This window comes from Seriola lalandi, unplaced genomic scaffold, assembly GCF_002814215.2.
Source record: "Seriola lalandi dorsalis isolate HSWRI2012SDOR001 ecotype SW California unplaced genomic scaffold, Sedor1 jcf7180002054703, whole genome shotgun sequence".
Classification (NCBI taxonomy): domain Eukaryota; kingdom Metazoa; phylum Chordata; class Actinopteri; order Carangiformes; family Carangidae; genus Seriola; species Seriola lalandi.
This window is the reverse complement of record NW_019525256.1, coordinates 253,200-277,894: the sequence shown is the minus strand read 5'-3', so window position 1 is coordinate 277,894 and position 24,695 is coordinate 253,200. Positions and strand designations below refer to the sequence as shown.

At 38.3% G+C, this 24,695-nt stretch overlaps 3 protein-coding genes across 8 annotated transcripts in view; 2 read left to right on the top strand and 1 right to left on the bottom strand.

The window, feature by feature from the left end:
• Positions 1-1,584: 1,584 nt before the first annotated feature.
• LOC111668113 (solute carrier family 13 member 2-like) lies at positions 1,585-19,236 on the top strand. Of its 3 annotated transcripts, XM_087178713.1 has the most exons (14): positions 1,585-1,926; positions 4,874-5,019; positions 9,245-9,317; positions 11,696-11,824; positions 11,977-12,113; positions 12,732-12,985; positions 13,567-13,759; positions 14,312-14,434; positions 14,532-14,741; positions 15,042-15,136; positions 16,045-16,160; positions 16,253-16,414; positions 16,910-17,047; positions 17,391-19,236. In XM_087178713.1, exons 1-14 carry the CDS (start codon positions 1,915-1,917, stop codon positions 17,517-17,519), a joined length of 1,917 nt encoding a protein of 638 aa, XP_087034839.1. In that variant the 5' UTR covers positions 1,585-1,914; the 3' UTR covers positions 17,520-19,236. The 3 variants fall into 3 exon arrangements, with proteins under 3 accessions (XP_087034839.1, XP_023279830.1, XP_023279831.1); XM_023424062.2 differs by lacking the exons at positions 1,585-1,926; positions 4,874-5,019 and adding an exon at positions 6,688-6,819; XM_023424063.2 differs by lacking the exons at positions 1,585-1,926; positions 4,874-5,019 and adding an exon at positions 6,699-6,819 and having other exon boundaries at positions 9,251-9,317.
• Positions 6,166-6,522, bottom strand: slc46a1 (solute carrier family 46 member 1). Its single transcript, XM_023424064.2, has one exon. The coding sequence runs from the start codon at positions 6,520-6,522 to the stop codon at positions 6,166-6,168; it is 357 nt and encodes a 118-aa protein (XP_023279832.2).
• foxn1 (forkhead box N1) overlaps positions 18,677-24,695 on the top strand; it is an 18,271-nt gene continuing 12,252 nt past the window's right edge. For 3 of the 4 annotated variants that reach the window (XM_087178715.1, XM_087178716.1, XM_087178714.1), the window contains exon 1: positions 18,677-18,800. In XM_087178715.1, the coding sequence (XP_087034841.1) occupies positions 18,760-18,800 (41 nt within the window). In that variant the 5' untranslated portion in view covers positions 18,677-18,759. Of the gene's footprint in view, positions 18,801-21,645; positions 21,794-24,695 lie in introns of those variants that run through there. The other variant, XM_023424059.2, reaches the window with a different exon arrangement.

The window sequence follows — 24,695 nt, the reverse complement described above, 5'->3', positions numbered from 1 at the left end:
AAACCTAATATATTGGAAATGATAAATGGAATTTAAAAAAAGGGAGTTGAGATTGTGTGTGCTAAACTGTAAGCCTTTAATGTTAGTATCCACACACTGCTGTATATGTGTTATCAGGTACAATATAAGCCTTTTGTCTCTCAGGAAAAGAACTGTGATAGATCAGCCGCCACTGGCACCCAGCAAAATCATCAATAGCAATTTTGGAGGCATCCACTAACACTTCAGTCGTCATGAAAGTCATAGGCAATCATCTTTTATTTAACCCATTTACAAAACATTCACAGGACCAAAGCAGTTCTTACTGACATTTGTGTTTTGTTTTTTTGTTTAGGCTGCGATAGAAAAGAAACCTTTCCCAGCATTGAATTGGTTTCATGATGAGTATCCACGGTGGGTGTAGTCCAAGCTGGAGGCATACTGTACAGAAATAAATGAGCTACATACTATATAACTGCACACCTAATTTAACCAAGATTTAAGGAGTGTACAGGCAATGGAAAACATGCATATGGTATTAAATTTTTCCTTCCTTCTGGAAAGTAGATTAAAAAAAAAAGTTCTCTTTGAATTAACTTTAAACGCTCAAAAATGCACCAGTAACTCCTGTAAAATGATAATACTTCCATTTGTGTCTTGTTGACTGCTGTAGCAACATAGTGCAATACATTAAACTATGATTTAATACTGTTGACTTGAGGTTTTATTCACCAGTGGTAAGTCTGTTGAGTAATTATTTGTCCACTTGGCAGTTGAAATTTCACTCTTGTTCCCTCAGTGTATTTAATAGAAGCAGTTGAATAATAATAAAAAACAATATGCAGTAATGTGATACACTGAGGCTTGTGAGAATAAAAGACCAGTTGCAAACCACTACTATAGCTGTACACCTGTGTACATAAAACAGCAAGAAAAAAACCTGCTTTGATGATGCTGAAATAAATACCAACTAACATTTGTTAAATCTTGCAAATTCACTAAAGCACTTATCTAGATGTGTTGGTCACATATTGTTCTATAAAATTGCATTACTATAGCCTGAATGCAACAGCTGTTCTGCAGGGATTTTATCTGAGTTTGCCTTAATATTGTTTGACTCCAATGTCCACCTCAAAGCATTTATTGAAAATGCTCAGTGTAATTGTCATTGACTTTTTTTTTCAACCAGCAACACAGGATTTCATTTTTTAATGTGTTTTTAATGGTCTCAGTGTGAAACAAACATAATTTGGTTTATTTGAAACATGATTAAAAAAAATAAAATGTGTTGTGAAAATTCAGTGAAATCCTTCATTTGAAGTTCACTTAATTACATGTGACATGTAACTGGAAACAAATTAAACCACAATCTTTATCACAAACTTTGCAAAATAATCCAGTTCTATTCAAATAAATAAAATGATCATAATTTAATAATATAGTGATTATGACAAAGAACATAAAGTTCTATTGGTCAGTTTTATCGCACAGTATGTTTGAAGATCGACTTTGATCACATGATCTAACCAAACTTCTGCCCTGTGTCAAAAATAATCTTTGTGCAGATCAACTCACAGCAGTTCAGTTGATGCTTCACTTAACCTTGTTACTTCCCTTTGTGCATTTTAAAGCTGATTTGGCAGCTCTTGTTTCCTCAATGTGCAACTAGGACGTGACCCCTGTGTGCATGTTGGCTGTGGGCCTGTGCTCTGGGACTATCCAGTGCTGTTTGTGGCAGTGGTGGGGAGGGGGAGCTCTTTGGGGAGTTTGGACTGTGCTATTTGCTTTATGGAAAAAGGAGGGAGGGAGGAATGTCGAGGTGTAACTCAGTAATCCCTGCTTGCTGGGGCAGTTTTACCCTCTCTGCTATGGATTACGGTTGGCTGGGATGGACATGTTTGGCACAGACGATCTATCTGCTTACGGAGTTATACCATGAATCTTAGGGTAATGACTTCATTTGAGGGTTTTTTTATGGACCACTTCTACCACTTCAGGTCTGGCTGACTCTCCACTCAAAAGACTGAACAGACAGTGTAAAAGTACTCAGATTATTAACCTGAGTGAAAGTGCTAATGCCACAATGTAGAAATACTAATCAAAATTTGACTGAAGTAAAAGTACAAAAGTATTAGCATCAATATTTACAGTACCAAACCAAAGTACTCATTTTGCAGAATGACCCATTTCAGAATAATGGATGTTATATTATAGGAATGTTGTACATGACAAACTAACGTGAACATCACTTGTTCATGTTGCAGCTGGTAAAAGTAGGGTTCATTTTAACAACTTAATATACTGTTAAGTAGCTTGTGAATTCCTCCCCCAGGGATCAATAAAGTCTTATCTTAACCTATAATAAAATACATCATAATGTATTTGTTGATTATATTTACCTCAGCCAAGGAGGTTATGTTTTCACCTGTGTCTGCTTTTTGTTTATTTGTCAGCATGATTATGCAAAAAGTACTGAACAGTTTTGCACCAATTTCATCATTAATTAAGTAGCTGGTGTTAGCAAGCTAGCAGAATAGGTTTCACAGACTACTGAGCTGGGTTGGTTGTGTTATGAATTAGTGAATTAGTATATGTGATTATCGATTTGGAAAAACGGCTAAAGATAGTAAGATGATCCCCCATGTTTAATGTCTTTCTGCAATGTTCCAGCATGAGGTATAATGATTGGTAAGATGCAGACGAACATTTGGAAAAATTGACTTTGAACTTCCATTGTTAATATGAAAGGGTTAATTGACAGGATAATGGTTTGAAAAATATTATTAACATGCAGCTATTAGATACAAAAAGGCAAGAGTGTATTTCCCCACTCTTTCTGTAAGAGGACCTCTGTGGTGATCTTTTCAGGAAGGAAAAAGAGGTATGTCAAGGATGTCTCACTTACTGATTACTACTGTAATTAGGAACCACACCTGTCAGGTGATCTGAAATGTTGCAATGAATAAATGAACCTCTGAAGACACATTACGTTGCACTCATGCTTGATATGTTCTTGCACAACAGAGGACTTCAGGAATTTTCCTCGTATGGTTAGCACTTTATACCACAGTGTGCCATTAGAGCTACTGAAATTAATAAATTAAAAATGGAAATGTTAGGCACATTCTTTGGCATTCGTTACACTGTACTGGAAATGTGAATCATGTCTAGAATCTTGTTCACAACACCATTCGTTTGAATGCCATGATGAAAGAAGGGAATACCACGGTGAGTTTTTTGGACCAGCAAAGATCTGAAAAACCCCAGTATCCAGTATCTACTGATTAAGATGAAAGAGGTTTTTCATTAGCGTCAGTCAGGAGGTTTAACTCTGAGAGGTTCCAGGTTCCCTCTGCATTTCTGCAGGTCAGGAAGTTGTGGACTCTCTGTGGTCTCTCCTCTGGTCTAAACATTGCAGGGTCCTAGAAAAACAAACATAAAAATAATTTTATTATGGTCATTTAAAAAGGAGTGGATTTAGATTTTCTGTTTTTTTCCACAGGCCTTTGTTTTTAAAAAAAAATAGAATGCACCATTAAAAACAAGGAAAAGAGTCAATAAGAGAAGAGCAGACTCACCCAATTATTCCAGCGGGGATGAAAAGGATGATAGCAGCAAAAAGGAAGGGAAAGCCCTTCATGAAATGCAGTGTGGCTGGGTAGAGCGAGTTAAAAACGCCACTTCCCACCAGAAAACATAAGCTCTCCACACAGGCGACAGAGGCAAACAGGGTACCTGGAAGAAAACACAAACACACAATTATGTATACAACCTGCAGGACACAAGCTGGCCCTCCTGAAAAAGGGACGTGTGCTTCAAATCAAACAGCACTGTTGCATTACTGATCTAAATATAGCTCATTGACTAATTCAAACAACACAAAGACAAGCTAACTCTCCTTTTCTAACACTATACTGGTTTAATACAATTCTCGCATCTTTAAATCATTGCACAGTTTTCTTTGTTACAAACAATCTGATTTAAACATGTGGAGTATTTGTACTTGATCAGTGACTGACCTTGCTCTGATGGGTCCACCAACTTTGACAGCTTTGACCTGAGCACAGGTGTCGCAGCCATGAAGAGAAAACATAGACCATAACCTGGTGGCAGACAAATGAAGAGATTTTTACCTGGACACACGAGTAATTTCAGTCGATAACACTGTTATAATTGTCAACCAGCCTATATATGATCTCATTAAAAGTATAGATTATTTTACTTTTTATTAATTTTATTAATTTATTAATGTCAAATAATCAAGTGTAACACTTTTGGAGACTGCTTTGTATTTAATAACATTACAAGAGATTTTACTGTCCAACAATATTAACAGATAGAGACCATTGCCAAGATTTTCACCTCTGTTTTTATATTTATATGAATATTTTCTCATTTTGAACTGCGATGGTCCGTACATTATTGCGCAACTAATCTCTGAAATCCTCACTACGTTGCAAATTTAAACTTTGTGGATAATCTTAATTATTCCCATGGGCTATGAACAGAAATTTCTTCACAGATCCTAGCTCAGAAGGGAGGAGAAGATACTTGGGAGTTTTTTTATTGGCTAGTGTTTGAGGTTGCCAACATACTCAGCTTGACACCTTGTTAAGTCTGTCACTTGCTGAGTTGTGATCATGACAGCATCTGTCTGATAAAGTGAGATCATTTTCACCGGTGGCCAAAAAGACTGTGCAGGTTTTCAAAACCTTTTGCTGGAGCCGAGTTTGCACTAATGGATGATAATTAAATTAAAAGGACACATTAAATCTTAATGCGAGAGATAATCCCAGGAAATTATTTTACTTGGTCAAAGATGTCATCATATTTTATAAAGGCAGATTATGCTTTGTTTACAAGATGTTTACAAAAGGTCGTTATCTCACTGCAGAGCCTCTCACCTGTGAACATGAGCTGGGTGGTGTCAGCTACAGTGAAGACCACCAGTCCAGTAATATTGGAGGCCAGACCCACGAGAGCCACCCAGGAATCCTCCAGACAGCGCTGCATGATCTTCAGTCCCAGCAGACTGCTCAGGTAGGCCAGGTGCTGAGCTGCTGATCCATAGCCAATGAGGGCTGGTCCCCAGCACAGTGGTGAGCTTAGTTCATACAACACATACAGCTCCCTGCTGCCAAAGTGTACAGTCACCACCAGAAAGAAGCACAGTGTGTAAAGCCACAGCTTGCATCTGTGAAATCTTCCACCCCCCTCACTGCTACTGCCTCCTGTTGAGTAGAGGTGCCAGACAGCCTTGTGGTGGCGAGTAGTGAGGAGCTTTGTACTTGGGTCAGGCAGGACAGACTCGCGGACAAAGAGGTAAGCGTACAGAGCTGCAGCCAAGTTGGTGGCGAGGACCAGCCAGAATGGATTGATGTACCTATTAACAGGCATAAACATTAATGGTATTATTTACCACTTCAGATAGCAAAGATTTTGAGTTAAGTCCAATAGTGTGAATGATACTTCTCTAAATAGTGTGACTGCAACAACCAACATATCTTACCCTTGTGCACGACGCCATTGCCCTCCAATAATGCTGGCCAGCATCCCTGACAGACCCAGACAGGCCTCCAGCACTGCCACCCTGAAGGTGCGGGACCTTCTGTCACTGGTATCAGCCACGTATGCAAAGCAGCCTGCCAGAATGGCATTGAAGTCACCTGAGAGGCCACTAAGCACTCTGCCCACTAGAAAGTAGACCACAGGCAGCTTCAGGTACATCACCACGAGGTAAACCACTGCCTGCAGCGCCAGGCCAAGGTTGGGGAGGATGAGGACGGGCCTACGACCTGCAAGGTCACTCCAAGAGCCCAGGAAAGGCACCACCAACAAACCAACAGAAAAGCCCCCTAGGCTGATGTACAAGTTCCAGTGGGCTGTTAAGGTTTCCACCTCCTGACAAAAACACGTTATCATTTTTCATTCTTGTCAGGGAGTTTTAAGATTGTGCACTTATCAAAAACCTTAACAGGTCTAGATCAAAAACCACTATACTTACACATGTTAAATCTATGCTAGATTAACAGGGAGAGTGTAAAGACAGTTTAAAACAATGTGTTAGATTTATTAAAATTTTTATCCTATATATGAACACTGAAAAATTTTATCTGTTCACTGCTTTTTCCCCCATCCAACCCATAGATTTTGCCAACAGCAGCAGCAGACTGGTGACACTGGGAGTCATGCTGCGATGTGAATGTAATATTGGACTACCGTTACCTTCTGAAGGGGGTCAGGGGTCACGGAGCCATTGCTGCACTCCGACCTCTTGGTGCCGTTGTAGCCGAGGTCCTCGCTGATGCGGTCCCACAGATACTGAGTGGACAGGGGCGCCTGCAGGGCCAGAGAAAACATGGAGAGGAACAACACTGGCTCCACTGAAACCGGCAGCGAGCATGTAAACGGTGGTCGTACAGAGCCGGTGGTCGGTACGTCGGGCTCATCTTTGCGGCCGACTGAGTTCGACATTTGGTCGCCCGTTGATGTTGCGCTGAGGACATCGCCGGGAAGGATCGCTGCTGTGTCCGACTCGTCCATGTTGAACTGGGTCACCTGTAAACATTAACAGCGGTAACGTTACTAACTCGGTGTTCACAGAGGAATCGGACAGAAGCGACACATTAACCCGCTCTCTGCTGCTCTTTTCTGTAACGGTGTCGTCGTGTTGCTAACTAGCTAATCATGCTAATGCTAGTTTGTTCACGCCGCTGGTGTTTCTGTTTGGGTTTATGTAAAATAAGCTTGACGGCAATATATCTACCAGCTCAGCTAAATAAAGGAAGCGATACTGGAGCACATACAGCGTGGACTCAGCAACGCCACCTGGACGAAGAGGTGAACTACACTTCAGTTCAATTTATCTTTTTGCTGAGATCTTTATACTGCTGAGAGTTTTTATCCGTGCCAACACTTTTAGCCTCGTTGAAACAAAGCCCAGCTCTTCCTGAAAAGTGTTAGATTAAAGGCTATTTTATCATGCACACACTTGGGGTTTTCCATAGAATAACAGCTGTGAAACGAGCTGAATTTTTGTTTATTCTACAAAAATGTGAAGTGGTTAGTAAATAAGTGGATTGTAATGCTATTTCAAGCAGATTATTGTCTTCAATTAGTATCACAAGTGTCTGCAATCTTATAATCAGTATAATAGTCATTTAGCCTATTTCTTTTATTTTTTTTGCCTATAAATGAAAAAAAATCCTAGTGACACATCTTATTACTGTTCAGATTACTTTGACAGAAACAGTTACAGAGCAATGCTGAAAATAAAAAAAACATTCGTGACTTGTGATGCTTGGCAAAGACTTTTGTTTTGAATGCTCGAGTTAACTGTATTTCGATGGCTCATTTCCTTTTGTGTGTGAATTGTAGTTTTCTTTGTTTGCATGGGGATTAGGTTTATGCTTTTAAGATATTTAAAATAATATGCGCAATATATACTGTGAAGGATACACCAGAGAAATAATTAGACAGCAACCAAAATACTAATAGTATACTAACAGTGTTATGATTATCATTAGTTTTAATTTATGATAATAACTCTATTTAATTATTCAATCATTAATATAATTGCAAGTGTGATACAACCTTATACTTTTAACATTTGTGATATATTTGTGACAGAACAGTGTAATAGGATCTCTAAATTCTGTTGAATCTGTTAACAATAAATGCAACATAAAGTTCGAAAATATTTACAGACTTTAGGATGTAAGGCTCCTTGAACTCTCCCTTTGGCTTTTAAGAAAGTGGAAAAAATACTTATAAACTCAACATAAAACCACCCTGAAAGCAAATAGGGCATTTATTCCAATTTCCATTTATTCCATTTATTCGCAACATGACAAATGTTGAGTCTAAAGGGATGCCAATAAATGGTCCATCATAAAAACTTAAGCAGACAAAAATATTTGAGTGGTAAATCTTTGTGTATATCCTCATTCACAATTAACTTCTTGAACCTTATTTATATCCAACTCTCTGATGCTCTGACCCACACTCCAAAGCTAGGCACCACTTTGCCCCGTCCCTGAACAGGGTTTATGTCTCACCACCCATAATCCCACCTAAGTAAACACACTCTTATTTGACTTGGTCATATTTATACGTTGTGATTATTATCTTTTTTTTTTTGTATTTACACTTTTATATTCATGCAAGATAACCATACAAAGCAGAAAAAAGGCACCATATTAGGTTTTAAAAATTAGTTAACGTATAATCTTTGAAAGCATTTTGTAATATTGTTTTTTTAAGCACTCTACAATCTTTTTTCTCTTGAATTTATTTTTTAAGTCTCTAAGAGGATTACATACTAATGTAACTCAAAATTTAAATTACAAATGTTATATACTCCAACTCTGAAAGCATTTTCCTGTGCAGTGACTGTCAGGGAGTTTCACCCTCTAGATTAAATACAAGCTCAGGGTTGTCTCAAATGGTAAAACGTCAATCATCACTCTATCTTCTTTGATACACTTACACATATAACAGGAGGATGATCTGGTTCGTCTACATTACTGCTACTGTGAGGCCTTTCTTTGGAATCGCACCACTTTGTTTATGAGCTACACCCACATGAGTTATGCACAAGGCCTTTAACCCTGTTATCTAATGAAACTGTTTTTCACAGATTGACCTTTTCTGCTCCCTCTGCAAGAGATGAACAACAACAGACTTGTCACTTTGTTGTTCCTATCGGGCATATGCAGGGGTTATGTTTTTATTTGGTGTATTTTGAAGTGAACCATGTTAAGACATCTGTGCTACTTGATGGAATGTATCAATTGTGACAATTAGTGATTAAGCCTTGTTTAATCTTAATCTCTCATTACTGAAGTGCCTGTAGGTGTGAAATAATGTGAATGTCTTTGACTAGATGTAGAGATGCCCTGTGATAAGCCTTTTAATGATCACCATTTTTTTTATCCTTTACACCTGATGCAGACATAGCAGCTGGCACATTTTACTGTCTAGATCAAAAAGATACTTTTTCTGTAGATTATTCCTCCTGGTTGCTTATCTTATCTGCCCCTTTCTAAACACATGGAAACACACCTTCTACATGCAGGCCCCCCACTCTAAAGTTAATTTTTAATCTTTTTTCAGTAAATACTGGTATATAAACTGACTTCATATGTTGCTGTCTTTTAGATAGAACAAAGGTATCACTAATTATTTTTTCTCTCTGACTCTTCAATACTTTGGATGTCCATCACACCTTGTGGATCATGGCTGGAATTCTTTCATGGCTGTGGAGGTATAGGAATTACATTGTGATAGTTCTGACACCTCTTCTGCTTCTTCCTCTGCCACTGGTCATCCCAACCCAGGTAAGAACATGAACGTGTGTGTGTGTAATTTTATGTCATAGGACACATCTGCAACCAAATTCTAGACTTAAGATTTGCTGAATAAGGATGATCTCTCTAATTGCATGATGTATATTAGACCACAGCTATACAATCTACTCTATATATATATATATACTTTATATGTATAGGTTTAAGTATGTGTTTTTAGATTAGAGTAGCCTTGTTGTTATTTGAAATGTCATGTAAATTATCAATGCTTCTCTCAAAACATCTCAGCTGCTAAAGAAGAAGTGAGAGTGGAAAAATTTCTAGACAAGGCCTTACACATGGCATGCCCAGGTCAATATATAATGGTTTACGAGTTCTATCTTCAGACTAACTTAAATTCAATGACAGATCTGTCACTCCCTTCACCAATAACAGAAAGAATATCAAAGAATGGACCTGATGATAGGACTTTAGAGATGCCCAACAAAACACTAGTCAGGTCCAGATTTACTACAAACACCAACATGAGCAGTGCTGTAGATTCTCCCTAAAGGCCAGAGACTCTAAATTTTTTTCAGGCACTTTAAGTAAACACAGAAAACTGACCAAGCCTTCCCAGCTGCAACCCCTTCAAGTAATGTCCACTACAGCCATGCTCAGGTGGTTACTAGTATCCAGACACCTGCCTGGTGCCCTTCATTCTCAGTAACCTTGGAAATCCTCTGTTAAGGAGGCCTGAGTGTAGAAACTAGTTCATTATTATGGTCAACCTTCAACTCTTGCAGATTATATTAAACACCAGTTTTCATCACAAGGGTCCAGTTCACCATGCATCAACTGTTTTTTCCTCTCCTTACAGGACATTAGATAGGGAGACATCACCAATTTGCTTAAAAGTTAAATTAACCAAGCTAAATATCAGTCTTTTCATGAGTAATGGTAATATCAATGTATTTTGAAATACGAACACACACTAAGATCATATAAAATATGTATTTTGCTGCTATTACTACTATTTAGATTACCTTATAATTTTTGCATCATTTGTTTTTAACCTTAAAATCCAAGAGTAATGTGATTACTAGAAGTAAGCAGTGCATGGCACATATTGGAACTGGTAGGAGAGATTGTTTTAGTGGTAGAGGATGATATGAAGATGTGTTTTTGTAGACGTGTTTAGAAGCTAATGAGGCATATAAGAGCTTATTCTGCTTTCATTAGGGTAGTAATGAAAGTGATTTATAATGTCACTCTGCCACTGAAGAGTCAGGAGGGAAAAGAGGTGAGGCTCACCAGGAAAGGGGAATATTTTGTGAGCAGACCGGTTTGGTGCTGCCACATCTTAAACACACCTCCTAGACTGCAGTGTACCAGAGCGGGGTTTACATAGGAGATTTTGGGGAGGCTGGAGACACCAGTTGCTACAGAAGAAGCCAAATGAATAAAACTTTAATCTATGGTGAGGAAGTTTATGACAACATATTATATTTCTATATTATACATTGTTTTCTAATACGTAGTCACATGCAATTTGCTGGGGATGTTGTATCAATATAGGCTTACATTAAAAGTGATTAGACTTGGTATTTCGAACCAAATGAAGAATCTATTTCTGCCCTTTTCTTGTCTTTTCCAAATCAATTTATTAAATCCACAAAGTATGTTTTTAAAAGAAAATGGAGCAAGTTAGGTCCAGTTTTACTGCATCCGAATCTACCCAAATTTTGTGAGACCACTTCAACAAAATGAGAGAGGTAAGCTTTGATTATCAAAAAGGATCAAAGACATCAGCCTGGAAGTATATTTATTGCTTTACACTGTTTTCTTAGTTGTAACATGTCCAGGAAAGGCCTCTGAAAGTGACCCTTTGTACCATGTAATCTTTGACCATGATAAATTGAAAAGTGGGATCATGTTCAGGGGCTCATTCAGTGTCATTAAATCAAAGATTAAAGACCACAATCTCTGTCCTTTTCAGCTTGTCACATTCATGTCAATTTAAATAGATATGAACCTTTCACAGTTCTTTGATTATTCATTCACAAGATAAACTGCCTTTAACATAACAAAAGTCAATCAAGCTACAGCTATTTTGGTGTTCACATTAAATAACAAGTCATTAGTGGACAATTATACTGGACATTTGTGCTAAATTAGATGGTAAATAGCCCAAAACGTCTCAATACTTGCTGCTACTAAGAAATGTAATTATGCAATTTTTAATGGCTGGCTTTCAACCGATCTGAGGTCAGCCAAGGTTAAGAAGTCTCTGGTTGTAGTTCCCTTCATGGGTCTGGTGTGTGTTTCTCTTTCTCAAGTATACATCAACACACTGTCAAGTGTACCATCTGAAGTCATGTATGTGCATTAATCCTGTTAAGTAACACAGTCCTTGTTTGTCATCACAGGAAGCAAAATGTGGCTTTGTGATAATCCTCATGGCACTGTACTGGTGTACAGAGTGTATCCCCCTGGCTGTGACCGCCCTGCTGCCTGTCATTCTGTTCCCAATGATGGGCATCATGGAGTCAGGCGAGGTATTTCCAGTTGTAGACAGTAATTACAAATTCTGATAAGCCATTTTTTGGAATTGATTTGACAGGGTTTTTTTTCTCTTTCCAAGAATCAGTTTTAGACTCCAACATGACCCTGTTTGGATTTCCTCATTCCTTTTTCTTTCCTTACCCAGGTTTGTATCCAGTACCTGAAAGACTCCAACATGCTCTTTATTGGTGGACTGCTGGTGGCCATTGCTGTCGAGCAATGGAACCTGCACAGGAGGATCGCCCTTCAAGTTCTACTTATTGTAGGGGTGAAACCATCTCTGTAAGAATCCTTATTCTGTACATGCACAGACATACATATACACACTACAGCTACAATATATATAAGTATGGGGACACCCCTCTTACCCCCATACCTTTGTCTACTTTTATTGAGGCTCTTTTATATGGTTTGAGCTAGAAAATCTTAATGGTACATCATACAATTCAACTTTGCAGAATGCCCTTTCCTGTTTTAATGTGACAGTGCCCTTGTGCATGAAATGAAGACCATAAAAAATGGCTTTATGAGTTTGTGTGTGGAAGAGCTTGACTGACTTGCACAGAGCTATGACCTCAGCCCCATCCAACACCTTTGGGATGAAGTGGAGGGCCATCTGTGAGCCAGGTCTTATCACTCAGCATGTCTTGCGCCTGAATGGGAGCAAATCCAGCCAGGATCCAATTTTTTCTGTAAAGGAGGCTCGGGGCTCTTATAGCAGCATATTAATGCTCCTGGTTTTAGAATGACCGTCCATCAATCATATAGGGGTGTAATGTTTGAGGGTCCATGTACTTTTGGTCACATAGTGTGTGCACTCCTATTATCACTCAAATCACTTTACATCTTTTCTTCGACCTTCACCTCATCATCTAATCATTTGTTTTTTGTCCTCTCCAGTCTGATGATTGGTTTCATGAGCACCACAGCTTTTCTGTCCATGTGGATCAGTAACACGGCCTCTACAGCCATGATGCTGCCCATTGCAAATGCTGTGCTGCAGCAGCTGTGTGACACAGAGGCCAACGCTGAAGAGAGGGATTTTAGTCTGACTGCTGCAAAGGATGGTCAGGAAAACCAAGCATTTGAGATGGATGACCACAAAGGAAGTGATGATAAAGAGCTCAAACCAAAAGACAGCAATATCAACATGGGTGTGTGTGTGACAGTGATAGCCTTTGTTTTTGTTCTTTTTAAACTTTATGTTTTACTTGTTGAAGAGAATATGTTTGGTTGCCTTTTTTTTTTTTCTTTTTTTACTCTTATACTGTTGTTTTGCAGATACACATAAAGATGATGTCACCAAACACATTAAGGAAATCAAAGTTATTTCAAATAGGTTTTCTAACTTTTTTTCTAACAGCCTGGTTTAAAAAAGAAATATAAAAGGTCAAAATTCCTTAATAAGATGTAGAAGAAGCAGAGTAATAAAATTGTAACATTAAAGGAAAATTGTATTATTTTTGTGATTTTAAGTACGATTCAAACCCACTGAAAAGTGTTTATACATTTTTAATTCTTCAAATAACCACTAGAGATTTGATAATGTCACCCATTTCTTCACAGAAGCAGATATGTCATCAAACTAAACTTTTACAGAACTCCAGTAACAACTTTGTCTTCAGTGCATTAAATAATTACAGATAATAGTAAAGCCTGGAGGACGAAGCAGTAAATTCATGTTACTGTACATACTGGACGCTTGAACAATTGTGATGTCTTTTCCTTGCTGAAGATCTCAGCACTGTCCCTCCAGAGGTTTGTGAGAGGAGTCCAGAGATGGAGCAGCGACGACTGAAGAGGGAGCAGGAGTATATAAAGCTATCGAAAGGCATGAGCTTGAGTGTTTGTTATGCTGCTAGCATTGGAGGGACAGCCACCCTCACTGGAACCACACCCAATGTCATCCTGAAGGGCCAAATTGATGAGTACGACCTGCACATATGCAAATAAACACAACACACACACACATATATGGGCAAATTTCTTGGATGTATATTCATTTTCTGCTTGTGGACTAATAACAAAATTCTGTTGAATTCAGGATTAGACCTAGTCTGTGGAAATCAGCCAGAACTTTCTAACTCACAGCCATGGAGTTCCCCTGTAGTTTTGACTAACATTCCTGATTTTACCCACAAATTGCATTGTTGAGATCTAGGAATGTATTAGACAAGGCTTCTGTTAGGGTAAAAGTCCATCAGGTTAAGCACAGGACTAGACAAGTTATTTGGATGTAATGTGAACACACTAAAAATGTCTGTTATGATTGTGTTTTTCATTGTAAAAATCTGCATTTGCACACAACTGCAGTATGTGCAGTGGGTCTAAACTAATGCATTTTTACTTCCATAGAGAAACAAAACAATATTATTTAACAAACATAACTTAGTTGCAGTTGTAGACTCGCTCATCTCTCAACAGAGTCCAGTCGTGTGTTTGATCTTTGATCTCAGTGTTTTTTTCTTTATCAATAACAGACTCTTCCCAGAAAATGGAGGTATAATCAACTTTGCAAGTTTTTTTGGCTTCTCATTCCCCAACATGGTGCTAATGCTTGCTCTGTCATGGTTGTGGCTGCAGTTTATGTTTCTGGGCTTCAAGTAAGTTTCATGGACTGGAGCCATTCTCTGTCGTTATTATAACCAAAGCATCCACATTATGAAAACAGTAACTGATTTTCATATTGTGTTATTCCAGCTTGAAAAAGTCCTTTGGATGTGGCACAAAGAACGATAGTGACAGGGAAGCTTACCAGGTAATCAAAGATGAGTACAAAAAGTTGGGCAGGATGAGCTTCGCTGAGAGCTGTGTGCTGGTTATCTTCACGTTGCTGGTTCTTCTGTGGTTTACCAGGGAGCCCGGGTTCATACCCGGCTGGGCCACTGTGCTCTTCAACAAAGACAAGCCGTGAGTATAACTGTATAAAGCTTTCCATGACTCCTCAGTGAAAATAGTGAAGACATGAATAGCTAACCAGGAAATCTGGCTCTGTCTAAGTGCAGAAAATAAAGTGGGGTCAACTGTTAAGGGTGTATCAGTCACTGAATATTGGTCTCCATAATGCAGATTATTAGCTGGTCTGTTTCATCTTTGAGGTCCAGTGTCAGGTGTTTGATTGGATGATTAGAAATCAAAATTAAATCAATATTAAATGTTTTTGTAATGTCAATATGTGAAATAGATGTTTTAAATGCTGTTTCTCAACAGGTATGTCACAGACGGTACTGTGGCCATATTAATGTCAGCACTCTTCTTCTGCATCCCATCCAATTTGCCCAGATGCTGTGGGAAGTCCAGGGATGGTAGGTCATCTTATAAGTTCTTATGAACTTGTACAACAGGTGCATTGATGTAAACACCTTTACACTAGAAAGATGTAAACAGACTAAGCATGCTTTACGGTATATGTGCATGTCTGGATAACCCGATGGACAGTGTCCACTCATTGCATCACATTTTATGTTTATGGCATGTTAAGTCTGTCACATGACGACAGGATTGCAGTTTTATAAGCTCCTCTGTCCTCTCTATCTGTGCACTACAACAGACAAAGATACAGTCAATAACTTTTACTGCCCGTGACAACTCGTCTCGCTGATTCAGTGCTTTGTAATAAACGTTATACAAACTCGTTCCTGTGCTGAAGCCTGATAGCCCCGAGGTCAAGCCTGTACAACAGCACATGCTGTGCAGATCCTTAGACAAACTACTTTTGTATCCACAATTTTTTTTCTCCCTTGGTAACTTAAGTTAAGCGTGTCCTGCTCCTGACTATAACCAACAAGGTCTTTAATACCCCTCAAAAGCTGGAAAAGCAGAGTGTTTTGTACACAGAGAAGTGACACAATGATTAACACACACTGTGTGTGAAAGGTGTGATGCAGACTTTGAGGTGCCAAAGTCCATTTCTCACCCTGGAAAAGAAAAATAATTAATTTAAAGGTATGAATCCGGTAACAACACCACATTTAAAAAAATTGCCAAATGCACTCTTGAATCTTGGTGGTTTGCCACTTTATCATGCTTTTTTTCTATCTTCACAGAGCTCCTTTGTAGTAACAGCATCTTATCTGTACACAATAAAAGCTGGACTTTTATACAGTTAGTTAAGATAGATCATTGTTTATGACTATTCTGACCATTAGCTGAGAAGAAACTGTCAGCTTTAAAGATTTCAACTCTTCTCCTCTATATGTCCTTGTTCTAATAGGGGCTCCTACTGAAGCCCCTTCACCCCTGCTTAGTTGGGACATTGTCCATGAAAAGATGCCTTGGAACATCCTTTTACTTCTGGGAGGAGGTTTTGCATTGGCTCATGGAAGTGAGGTAATGGAGTTGACCAAGTCCACATTTTTCTGAGGATAATCTTTTCTATAAATGTTTGAATGCTGATCTGTGTTTTCCTACCCTTCCTAAAGAAATCTGGACTTTCTGTATGGCTGGGAGAAAGTCTAATACCACTGCAGAGCATCCCACCCTTTGCCATCTCCATCCTGCTGTGTCTGCTGGTGGCCATGTTCACCGAATGTTCCAGCAACACCGCCACCACCACTCTCTTTCTGCCAATACTGGCCTCCATGGTGAGACATAATGAGAGACTAACTCAGTCTTACTCTCACATACATCCAGTGCATTAAACACAGTGTTATAGCACCATGTTGCCAGTACAATTTTATGAAATCCTTTCTTAGACAAGCAGGACTGAGAACATAACCACAGGACACGTCATTGCGTAAATCAAATCCTGACTGGTTTTGATATATTTATCATTTGCAACTCTGTTTTAAAAAGTACTTATAATCTTCATCACATACAAATTTACTTTGGCCTTAGTGTAAATCTTTAGTCTAAGTGTGCAAAAGCCTTTCAAGGGTGTTATATCACATCTATGTTGTCTTCTTTCAGTATTAGCATATGTTAACAATGAAAGCACTTACATGTTTGTATAAAACGTAGTATGAATTATGAACTTTTATTGCTTGTAGACATAAAGAGAGTTGTTGCAGCACTAAAAACTCTTAAGGACCTTTAATATCATACCTGCCCAATTATCATCTGTGTGAATGTCCTTCCAGGCCACTGCCATTAAGATACACCCGCTGTACGTCATGTTTCCCTGCACCATCTCTGCCTCGCTGGCTTTCATGCTGCCTGTGGCCACTCCACCCAACGCCATCGCCTTCTCCTATGGCAACCTTAAAGTCATGGACATGGTAAGACCTTTCAGAAAAGAGACCCGGAAACTGTGTGTCGACATACACCCAGTGTTTGGATAAAGGCTCATATCCAATTTTTAGATAAGCTGCTTATATTAATCCTTATATCTGATCATTATTATGTATTTTTATACACACAATATTCTGAATATTACCATGGAAACAGAACTCAGGCAGACTGAGCAGCAAATGCAACATATACATGGCCCAGTAGCTCGAGAAATTGGTATCAATATTATTAGATTAGTATAAGACCTATTCTGAATGTGCTGACAAAACACTGGACAAAGGTCCAAATATCATTTTGTTCATGTTGTATAATTTTTTTTGGTTGTTCCAGGCCAAGGCTGGATTCATTCTGAACTTTCTTGGAGTCATAACCGTCAACATTGCCATTAACACATGGGGTGTGGCGATCTTCCAGCTGAATACCTTTCCCAGTTGGGCTAATGTCACCAAAACTCCTTGAATATGAACTCAGGAAAATGGACACGGGGGAGAAAAAGGGGGACATAAACAATAACTGCTAATTTATCAGGATTCCACCAACAGAAGACTGGGCAAGCAGGTGTATTAGTTTATTAATGTCAAACTTCCTTGTGTATTCCAGCCAGTACAGCCTGGTGTGCTGTGCAACACTGGAGCACCATTTGTTTATGTTTTGACTGAACCGAGTTCAGTTAATTTAGATAAATCATCTTCTACACAGTCAACAAAGCAGAAGATTGATAATAATTAATAATAATAATTTATTTCCAAGACAAAAATTTAGTTTTTCACCTACAACACATAATATTTGAAAAACAATCGCAAGCAGATTGCTGTAAAAAATATATATTGTGGCAAAATATTGATATTGTGACTTCCCATTGCATCTGTAATAAACGGTGCTGCACTATCCTAATATAATAAACTAAAGTTTTACCAAAGAAAACTATTTGCGAACAAATGTGAATGTATATTTTAATTCCTACATTTCCTACATTTGGGCAGGTATGAAGCATTCTTGTTATTAAACATAATAGATGGTTACATATGTAATCATTGTCCAATGAGTGTAGAGACTGCGGACTTATGTTGGCTGGAGAGAGAATCTTCACACTAAAGAGAAGAATAAACATTCCTACATCATATGGATGCTTACAGCAAATCATACACACTTAACTACTTGTAATTTTGAAAATACTTTAATTACTCAAAATAATTTGTGTTGTTTATCAATGACAGAATATTCAGCTTCCAAGAAAATAAATATTTGGAATACAGAGACTGCAGGTTAAAGGGTACACTCTAGTTTTTGACTGAGACTGTTAAATTTAATAATGGGCTGAAATCTCATTGCCATCCATAGGATTACGAATGCTGGGTTCCCAACTGATTTAAAGAGATCCAAGAGCACAGAAAATCCCTTCAAAGGGTCAATGTGGGAGGAATGCAAAAATGATTAGAGGTAAGGGAAATCAATTATAGGAAACATTTGATTGAACTCCTTGGCAGGGGTCCATATATCTGCTGTATGTGAAGGCCTGGAGCAGAAGGGATTTTAAAATCATGAATCTACATTACACAGAGGTCAAAAGAGTAAGCAGTTATAAAATCGAAAACATTTTGTTTAATCTAGCGACCATTCTTCTGGTGAAGACTGAAAGACAGCATCAGGCAAAGGAAAAACTATCACTCCATCTTTCGTTAAACCAGTTCTCACAGTAATGGAAATCAATGAAGGTGTGATGGATGTCTGTTATCAGAGGTAAGACAACATCTTTCTTTGATGATATCTTCTGTCTTACTTCTGATTCCTGTAGGTATTTTTATAAGCATGATGTGATTGGTTTTTATGTCAGTTGCATCCCACTTTTAATGTTATAATGCTGCAGTACATTTGGTCGAAGACTCATGTTACTGACCTTATCCTTGGGACAGGCAAAGTAATTGCGGAATTTATATATTCCTGAACCTGAGCTGTGAGGTATTCAGTGATAAATCTCACTGCCTCTCACTGCCTCAGGGACTCTGAATGTTTTCCTTTGAGTTTTCAAAAGACACACATAAATCACGCTTTCTGATTACATGAAATATGGAATTAGATCTTACACTCATCTTCAGCCTTATGAATATTTTCATCAGAGAAAATCTTTAAAATTGTTTGTAATCTAATGAAAACAATTAAAATGGACTCAAAAACATGTTGCTTCACACATTTAATTATGTATGTGTGTGTGTGTGCGTGTGTGTGTGTGTGTGTGGGGGGGGGTGGTTATGGGACGGCACATTACGAAAGCAAAACAAGCATATTTCTGCTTCACCAAATCAAGTTAAATTTTTTTTGTCAGAATTCATTATGTTCAGAATTATTGCTTCTGAATTACTGGATATTCTTCATGAAATAGCCATCTCATTGACAGACATGTAACCTGTGACAAGGGGTCGCAACAAAGCTCAATTTTCCTGGGGTTTGTTCTTCTCCCATGTCAGTACACTTCAATTTAATTCCTTATAATGACAAACAGCCACAGCTAACTGGTGGCACAATGTGTAACAGCACCAACATCATCACAGATAAACACCAGGCCACAATTCAAATTCAAATATACATCGACATATCTCAAAAACAGCACAGCAGTTTCACAGAGTTTCATAGCAGCTCTGTGAGGCTGCACTTAGACAATGTTCAGCAGATATATTGTTTACCATGTTCACCATCTTAGGTTAGCTTGTTAGCATGCTAACATTTGGTAACCACTAAACAGAAAATACAACAACTGTTGAAGGGCAGTTGTGGCATGTAAATGTCATTTGTATCGGATGCTTCCAAGCACATTGACAACATCTCGTCAGTGATGTAGCAGCAGGTGTTTTCCATCAGCTGTAGTGCCTGCTGTGTCATGTGAGGTCAGACAAACAAAATGCTTCACAAAGTGTTTCACTTCATAGACAGTAGTTTATCGCCCCTAAATCAAGCTGATCATTCTAAATTCATTCTACTGCAGATCCAGAGAGATGAATCAAAACAACCGAGTGGATGAGTCACCATGCTGAAATTACTCTTGAATGACAGAAGCTGATTTGCATATTGCAGAATATAAAGTACTCCAATACCTGTGAGTCATCAGTGTGATTATGACCTCCACTGACAGTTAGCTGTCACTATGTCATAAATTATTCCCTTGTTTTTGTTCAGTATAAAGTCATGAATCAGATTTGAATTTTCTAAAATTGGGTGTGACTCCCAAGATTAGACGGACATATAAAACTGTCTCAGGTTTATTAGTGTCCTGGGTTGAGATCAGGAGTGTTAAAACTTTGACTTGTGCCTAACACTACTGACCCTTGATGTTTAGAGCGGTATAGAGAAACACAGCTTCAGTGCTTTTGAATTATAAAGGGTCAGTATCAGCTCTGCAAAACATGATATTGCAACTGAGAACCCCTGAGCACTGGGGCAATTATTTCCCAGAAGACAATGAGACTTTCACCAAAGAGCCTTCTGGAATCTCTTCCCTCATTACACCCTCCTCAAAAACTCCATCTTTGGCAGAAAGAGCCTTCGGCAGTAGCCTTGCTCTGCAGAGGCCTTGGACTGTAACTCAAGAGTTTATTCAATCTGTAATTAATCCTCTGTCTCTCTGTCATTCTGCCTCACCCTCTCGCTGAGGACAGGGTTTGTTCAAGGTATAGCTACGAGCTAAGGGCGCTGATGTTTTTTTGGTTCATCGGGAGGATAGGATAGGAATGTACCTGTATTGACATACCTCTACTCCCTCTCCCTCTCTCACTTTCTCCTCTATTTCTCGTCCTTCCTTACTCTTTAAGCCTCATACTTTCACCATAAAGGTTTCAGAAAAGAACGCAAGTTAAAATTTCTCAAGAAAAAATTAATTCTTTGAGAGACATCACCATGGAGTATCTTAAGACGTTTGTAGGAACTGCCTGATGGTTTTGAAATAAGTTTAACTTCACAGCCAGCAGACCACAACAACCTGATTGGTGGTCATGTCCATTAGTTGTGACATTAACTACTGATGGACTAGAATTTTCACACTGGCCGCTTCTGTTTACCAGAGTAGCCATCGCTTTGTGTTTCTTTGTGGTTTTCTCCAGCTTTAAAGGTGCATGTACTCTTGCACGTTCAAATGGTACTTGTGCACTTACTTTGAATATTATGCGCAACAGTTGCAGTAGTGGAACTAGATCACATTTAAGACAGCCTTTGCCATGGGCAAGCTCAGAAACCAGGGCACCAAGCCCGCTCGAACTTTGCCACTGGCTGTGATCAGTAGTGTATCTTATGTCCCATTCACACAAGTAACCATTCAGTCAGGCAAAGAAAGACTGATAGAAGGAGGAAGAGAGCGCTGCCAGCTGCCAATGACTACACCAGTAGATCTTTTGGAACCTGTTGCAGCAGGTTTTTCTTTCTGTATATCTTATTGCTGGGCTAGCCTGGACAAGGGCCAGACACACACAGACACACGCACACGCACACACACACACACACAAACAGTATGAGGATGATATTCCGGGCTGCCAAAATCTGAAACCAGCCCATCAACCACTTCCGTACATATTTAGACAGTCAATCTAATTGAAGTGCCTCACTGTCAGGGTGAAGGGGCTGGAGGTGTACGGATCCATGAGGGAAAGGAAAGGATGTGGACCAAGATTACAGGTCTGAGTGAGAATATCTGACTGAAACTACAAATCCACAGAGGAGAGAGAGGGCAGTTCGGAGTTAAAGGTTAGGTGAGTTCGTTTGAATCAGTTAAGCTGTTTTTACTCCAATATACATTCATTTTACCTCATGTTTATATAGTACCTACGAGAGACAATGCAGCACTGTACTGCTCTTTACTGAAGCTGTTGACACTGCCGTAAGTGTTGACTGCTGTTTACCCTCCATGAACTTTGAGTGGCAGCCTTCTTATGTCACTGACAGCATATTATCTTGACAGTTACTCTTAAGATGACTAGATAAACCTGCTTTTGTCTTCTGATAATCATCATAGACATAAACATGTGTAAAGCTGAGCTTGTGGTGAGAAACATGTAGATAATGTGCTGATAGCTGCACTGTGATCCTGGAAATTGTCACTGATGAGGTGTGAGCAGCCTTACACTTGTATTTTCCATAGATGGAAAATCAGTATTTTTAAGTTGATTACACATAAAAATTAAGTTGTTATGACTATTTTCTTCTTTGATATTTAAAATTAAGTTCTACAAGCTATGTGCTTAGTCACAGTAACATCACTGTAAATCATTTTAAGCTGGTTCAATTAAAAAAAAACTGAACCTAGGTTGCGTCAATAGTTAAAAGTCACTGTGTAAGTTTTGAAAATATAAACCTAAGTGGTAAGTCAATCTGACAAATATTCCAGACAGATTTGTACATTTTCTCAGTTTGAAGAGTCAGTTCGTTATTTGGCAGACAAACATAACACCTTGAGTTGTGTAGGGGAGTAAGGACTGAATTTGATAAGAGCCTCAATCATGGTTCTCGTTGTGGTTATTATTATGAGAAGGAACAACAATGACTAAATTTAACATGTTTTCAAGACACATAGCAACTTTCCATCAGACTACAACACTGAGTTGTCTCTGGAGAGTCTGCTAATATGCTGATGATGTTTCTTCAGAAACTTGATTTTCAGCAGTTCGAGTCATTCACAAGTTCATTTATAAAATCTGAAATGGTCTGAAAATATATAAGTTGAATTAACTTATAATTACTAAAACACTTTATTTACCTATATATTACAAATAAAAGATAAGTTAATTCCAATAGATTCCTGCATGATATTTTACAGTGTATCAACAGAGTGTTTTTAGGTCAACAACCTGTAAAAAGCCAAAGTGATGCATTAGTTTTTCCACTGTTACAACATTTTGTCACCATTACTCTGGTCACTCAGTACACTGACCTTTGTAAATGAAGTTCAAGAAACAGGCAATTAACCTCAATGTAAATATACCACATGCTGACAAACATCATGAAATACAAATATAGTAATCTGCGATCTGACCTGCAACTTTTTTTGTATTGTTTTGCGTATGTATTTAATATTTTACACTTTGGGTACAAATAACTCAGCAAATCTGATGGTGATGAATCTTCATAAAACCCATTTTGATAGTTTGGATTCTGTACAAATATTCGCCCCATTAGCCAAGCACAACACTTTGGGAAATTGATTCCCTCAAGGACTTTGGTTCCTGTCAGCCTCACTGGTTACACTCAGGTGGGCCACTCTTTTCTTACCTTGTGGACCAAATTCAAGGATCGGTCAGTGTTGATAGTGTTGTTATATATGGTAAATTCACATGAGATAAACTGATTGTTAGAATTTCACAAAATAATGATTCCTTTAGCCAAAAACATTACTGTTATTTGTCTTAACACCTTGAGAGTACACTCTCAGATTTAAATACTTAAAAATAAGTAAACTGAATTCAAATTGATAAAACCTCTAAAATACACAATGTTTGAGACAGGTACATGTAATTAAAAGTATTGTTATCTACATGATATTCCATCATTTAGATGATTTTGCCCAACATCTCTAAAAAAGTTACAAGAAGGCCATACACAAAGACGTCTTCCTGCATGTAAGAGATAGTTTGAAAATGACTTGACACTTCCCTTTAGTGTGCTTATAAAATGTTTGCTGTATCAGTGCGCTGTCTTTGTTTAATTTTCCTGTGCATGTTAAATGGAAGGGAACTTAATGAATTAACTTGGTGATTTAATATTATGTTACCACAGCTGGAATTTCATTTATCAATGCACAAAGAACCAATATAATATTGTGTCACCACAACTCCTTAGAATTGTTTTTGGAGTTGAAAAAGTTGAAATTGCTGAATTTTCATTCACATCATCCAATCAGTGATGGTAATCAGATTTGGTACATGTGAAACAATATGTACATGTTAAACCTTGAAAGTGTGAGTCACTTTAGGTCATATGTCAGATTTTATCACAGATGATGAGAAATACCTGCATCGTACGCCCTACTGGGTGTAGTTGTAAAAGTACTTTGTTTTAGTTTTGAGATTCCTCACTAAGGCAGAAAGGTCACATCAAAAATGTTCCAAAACACATTGCACAATATGAAACATTGGACTTATTCATAGCCAGGGCTTCAAATCCCACATGTCAAGCAGATTGAGTGAAAGGCTACTATACTGTGACCACAGTGTACACTGTATTGTCTATAGCTTGTTGGCTTTCACTTGGGCTGTTTAGCTCTCGGCTTGTCTGTCACTGCCTTTGGTTCTGCCTCATTTGCATATTAGGATACTAACTCTGCACGTGACATTTGAAGGGAGGAACCCTTTACACAATGAAACCTCCAGACAGAGTTTATAGTTAAGAATCTGGTGATCATCAAATAAATCAAAATACACTAATCTTAGTACAAAAAATAATTATGTAGAGTTTGACCAACATGAACATAAAAGACAGACAGACTTCTTTCCTGTGGAGTTTTTAGTTTGTGCCAAAATCTTTGCAATCTACCATTTCAATGGCATTCAAAATTTTACTTAGGTTATAGATTAAAAAGTGTAATCAGCCAAATGAACTTAGATAAAAGTACTCATTAGGTGGCAGAACCTCCCCTGTCAGTGCTACAATATCACATAT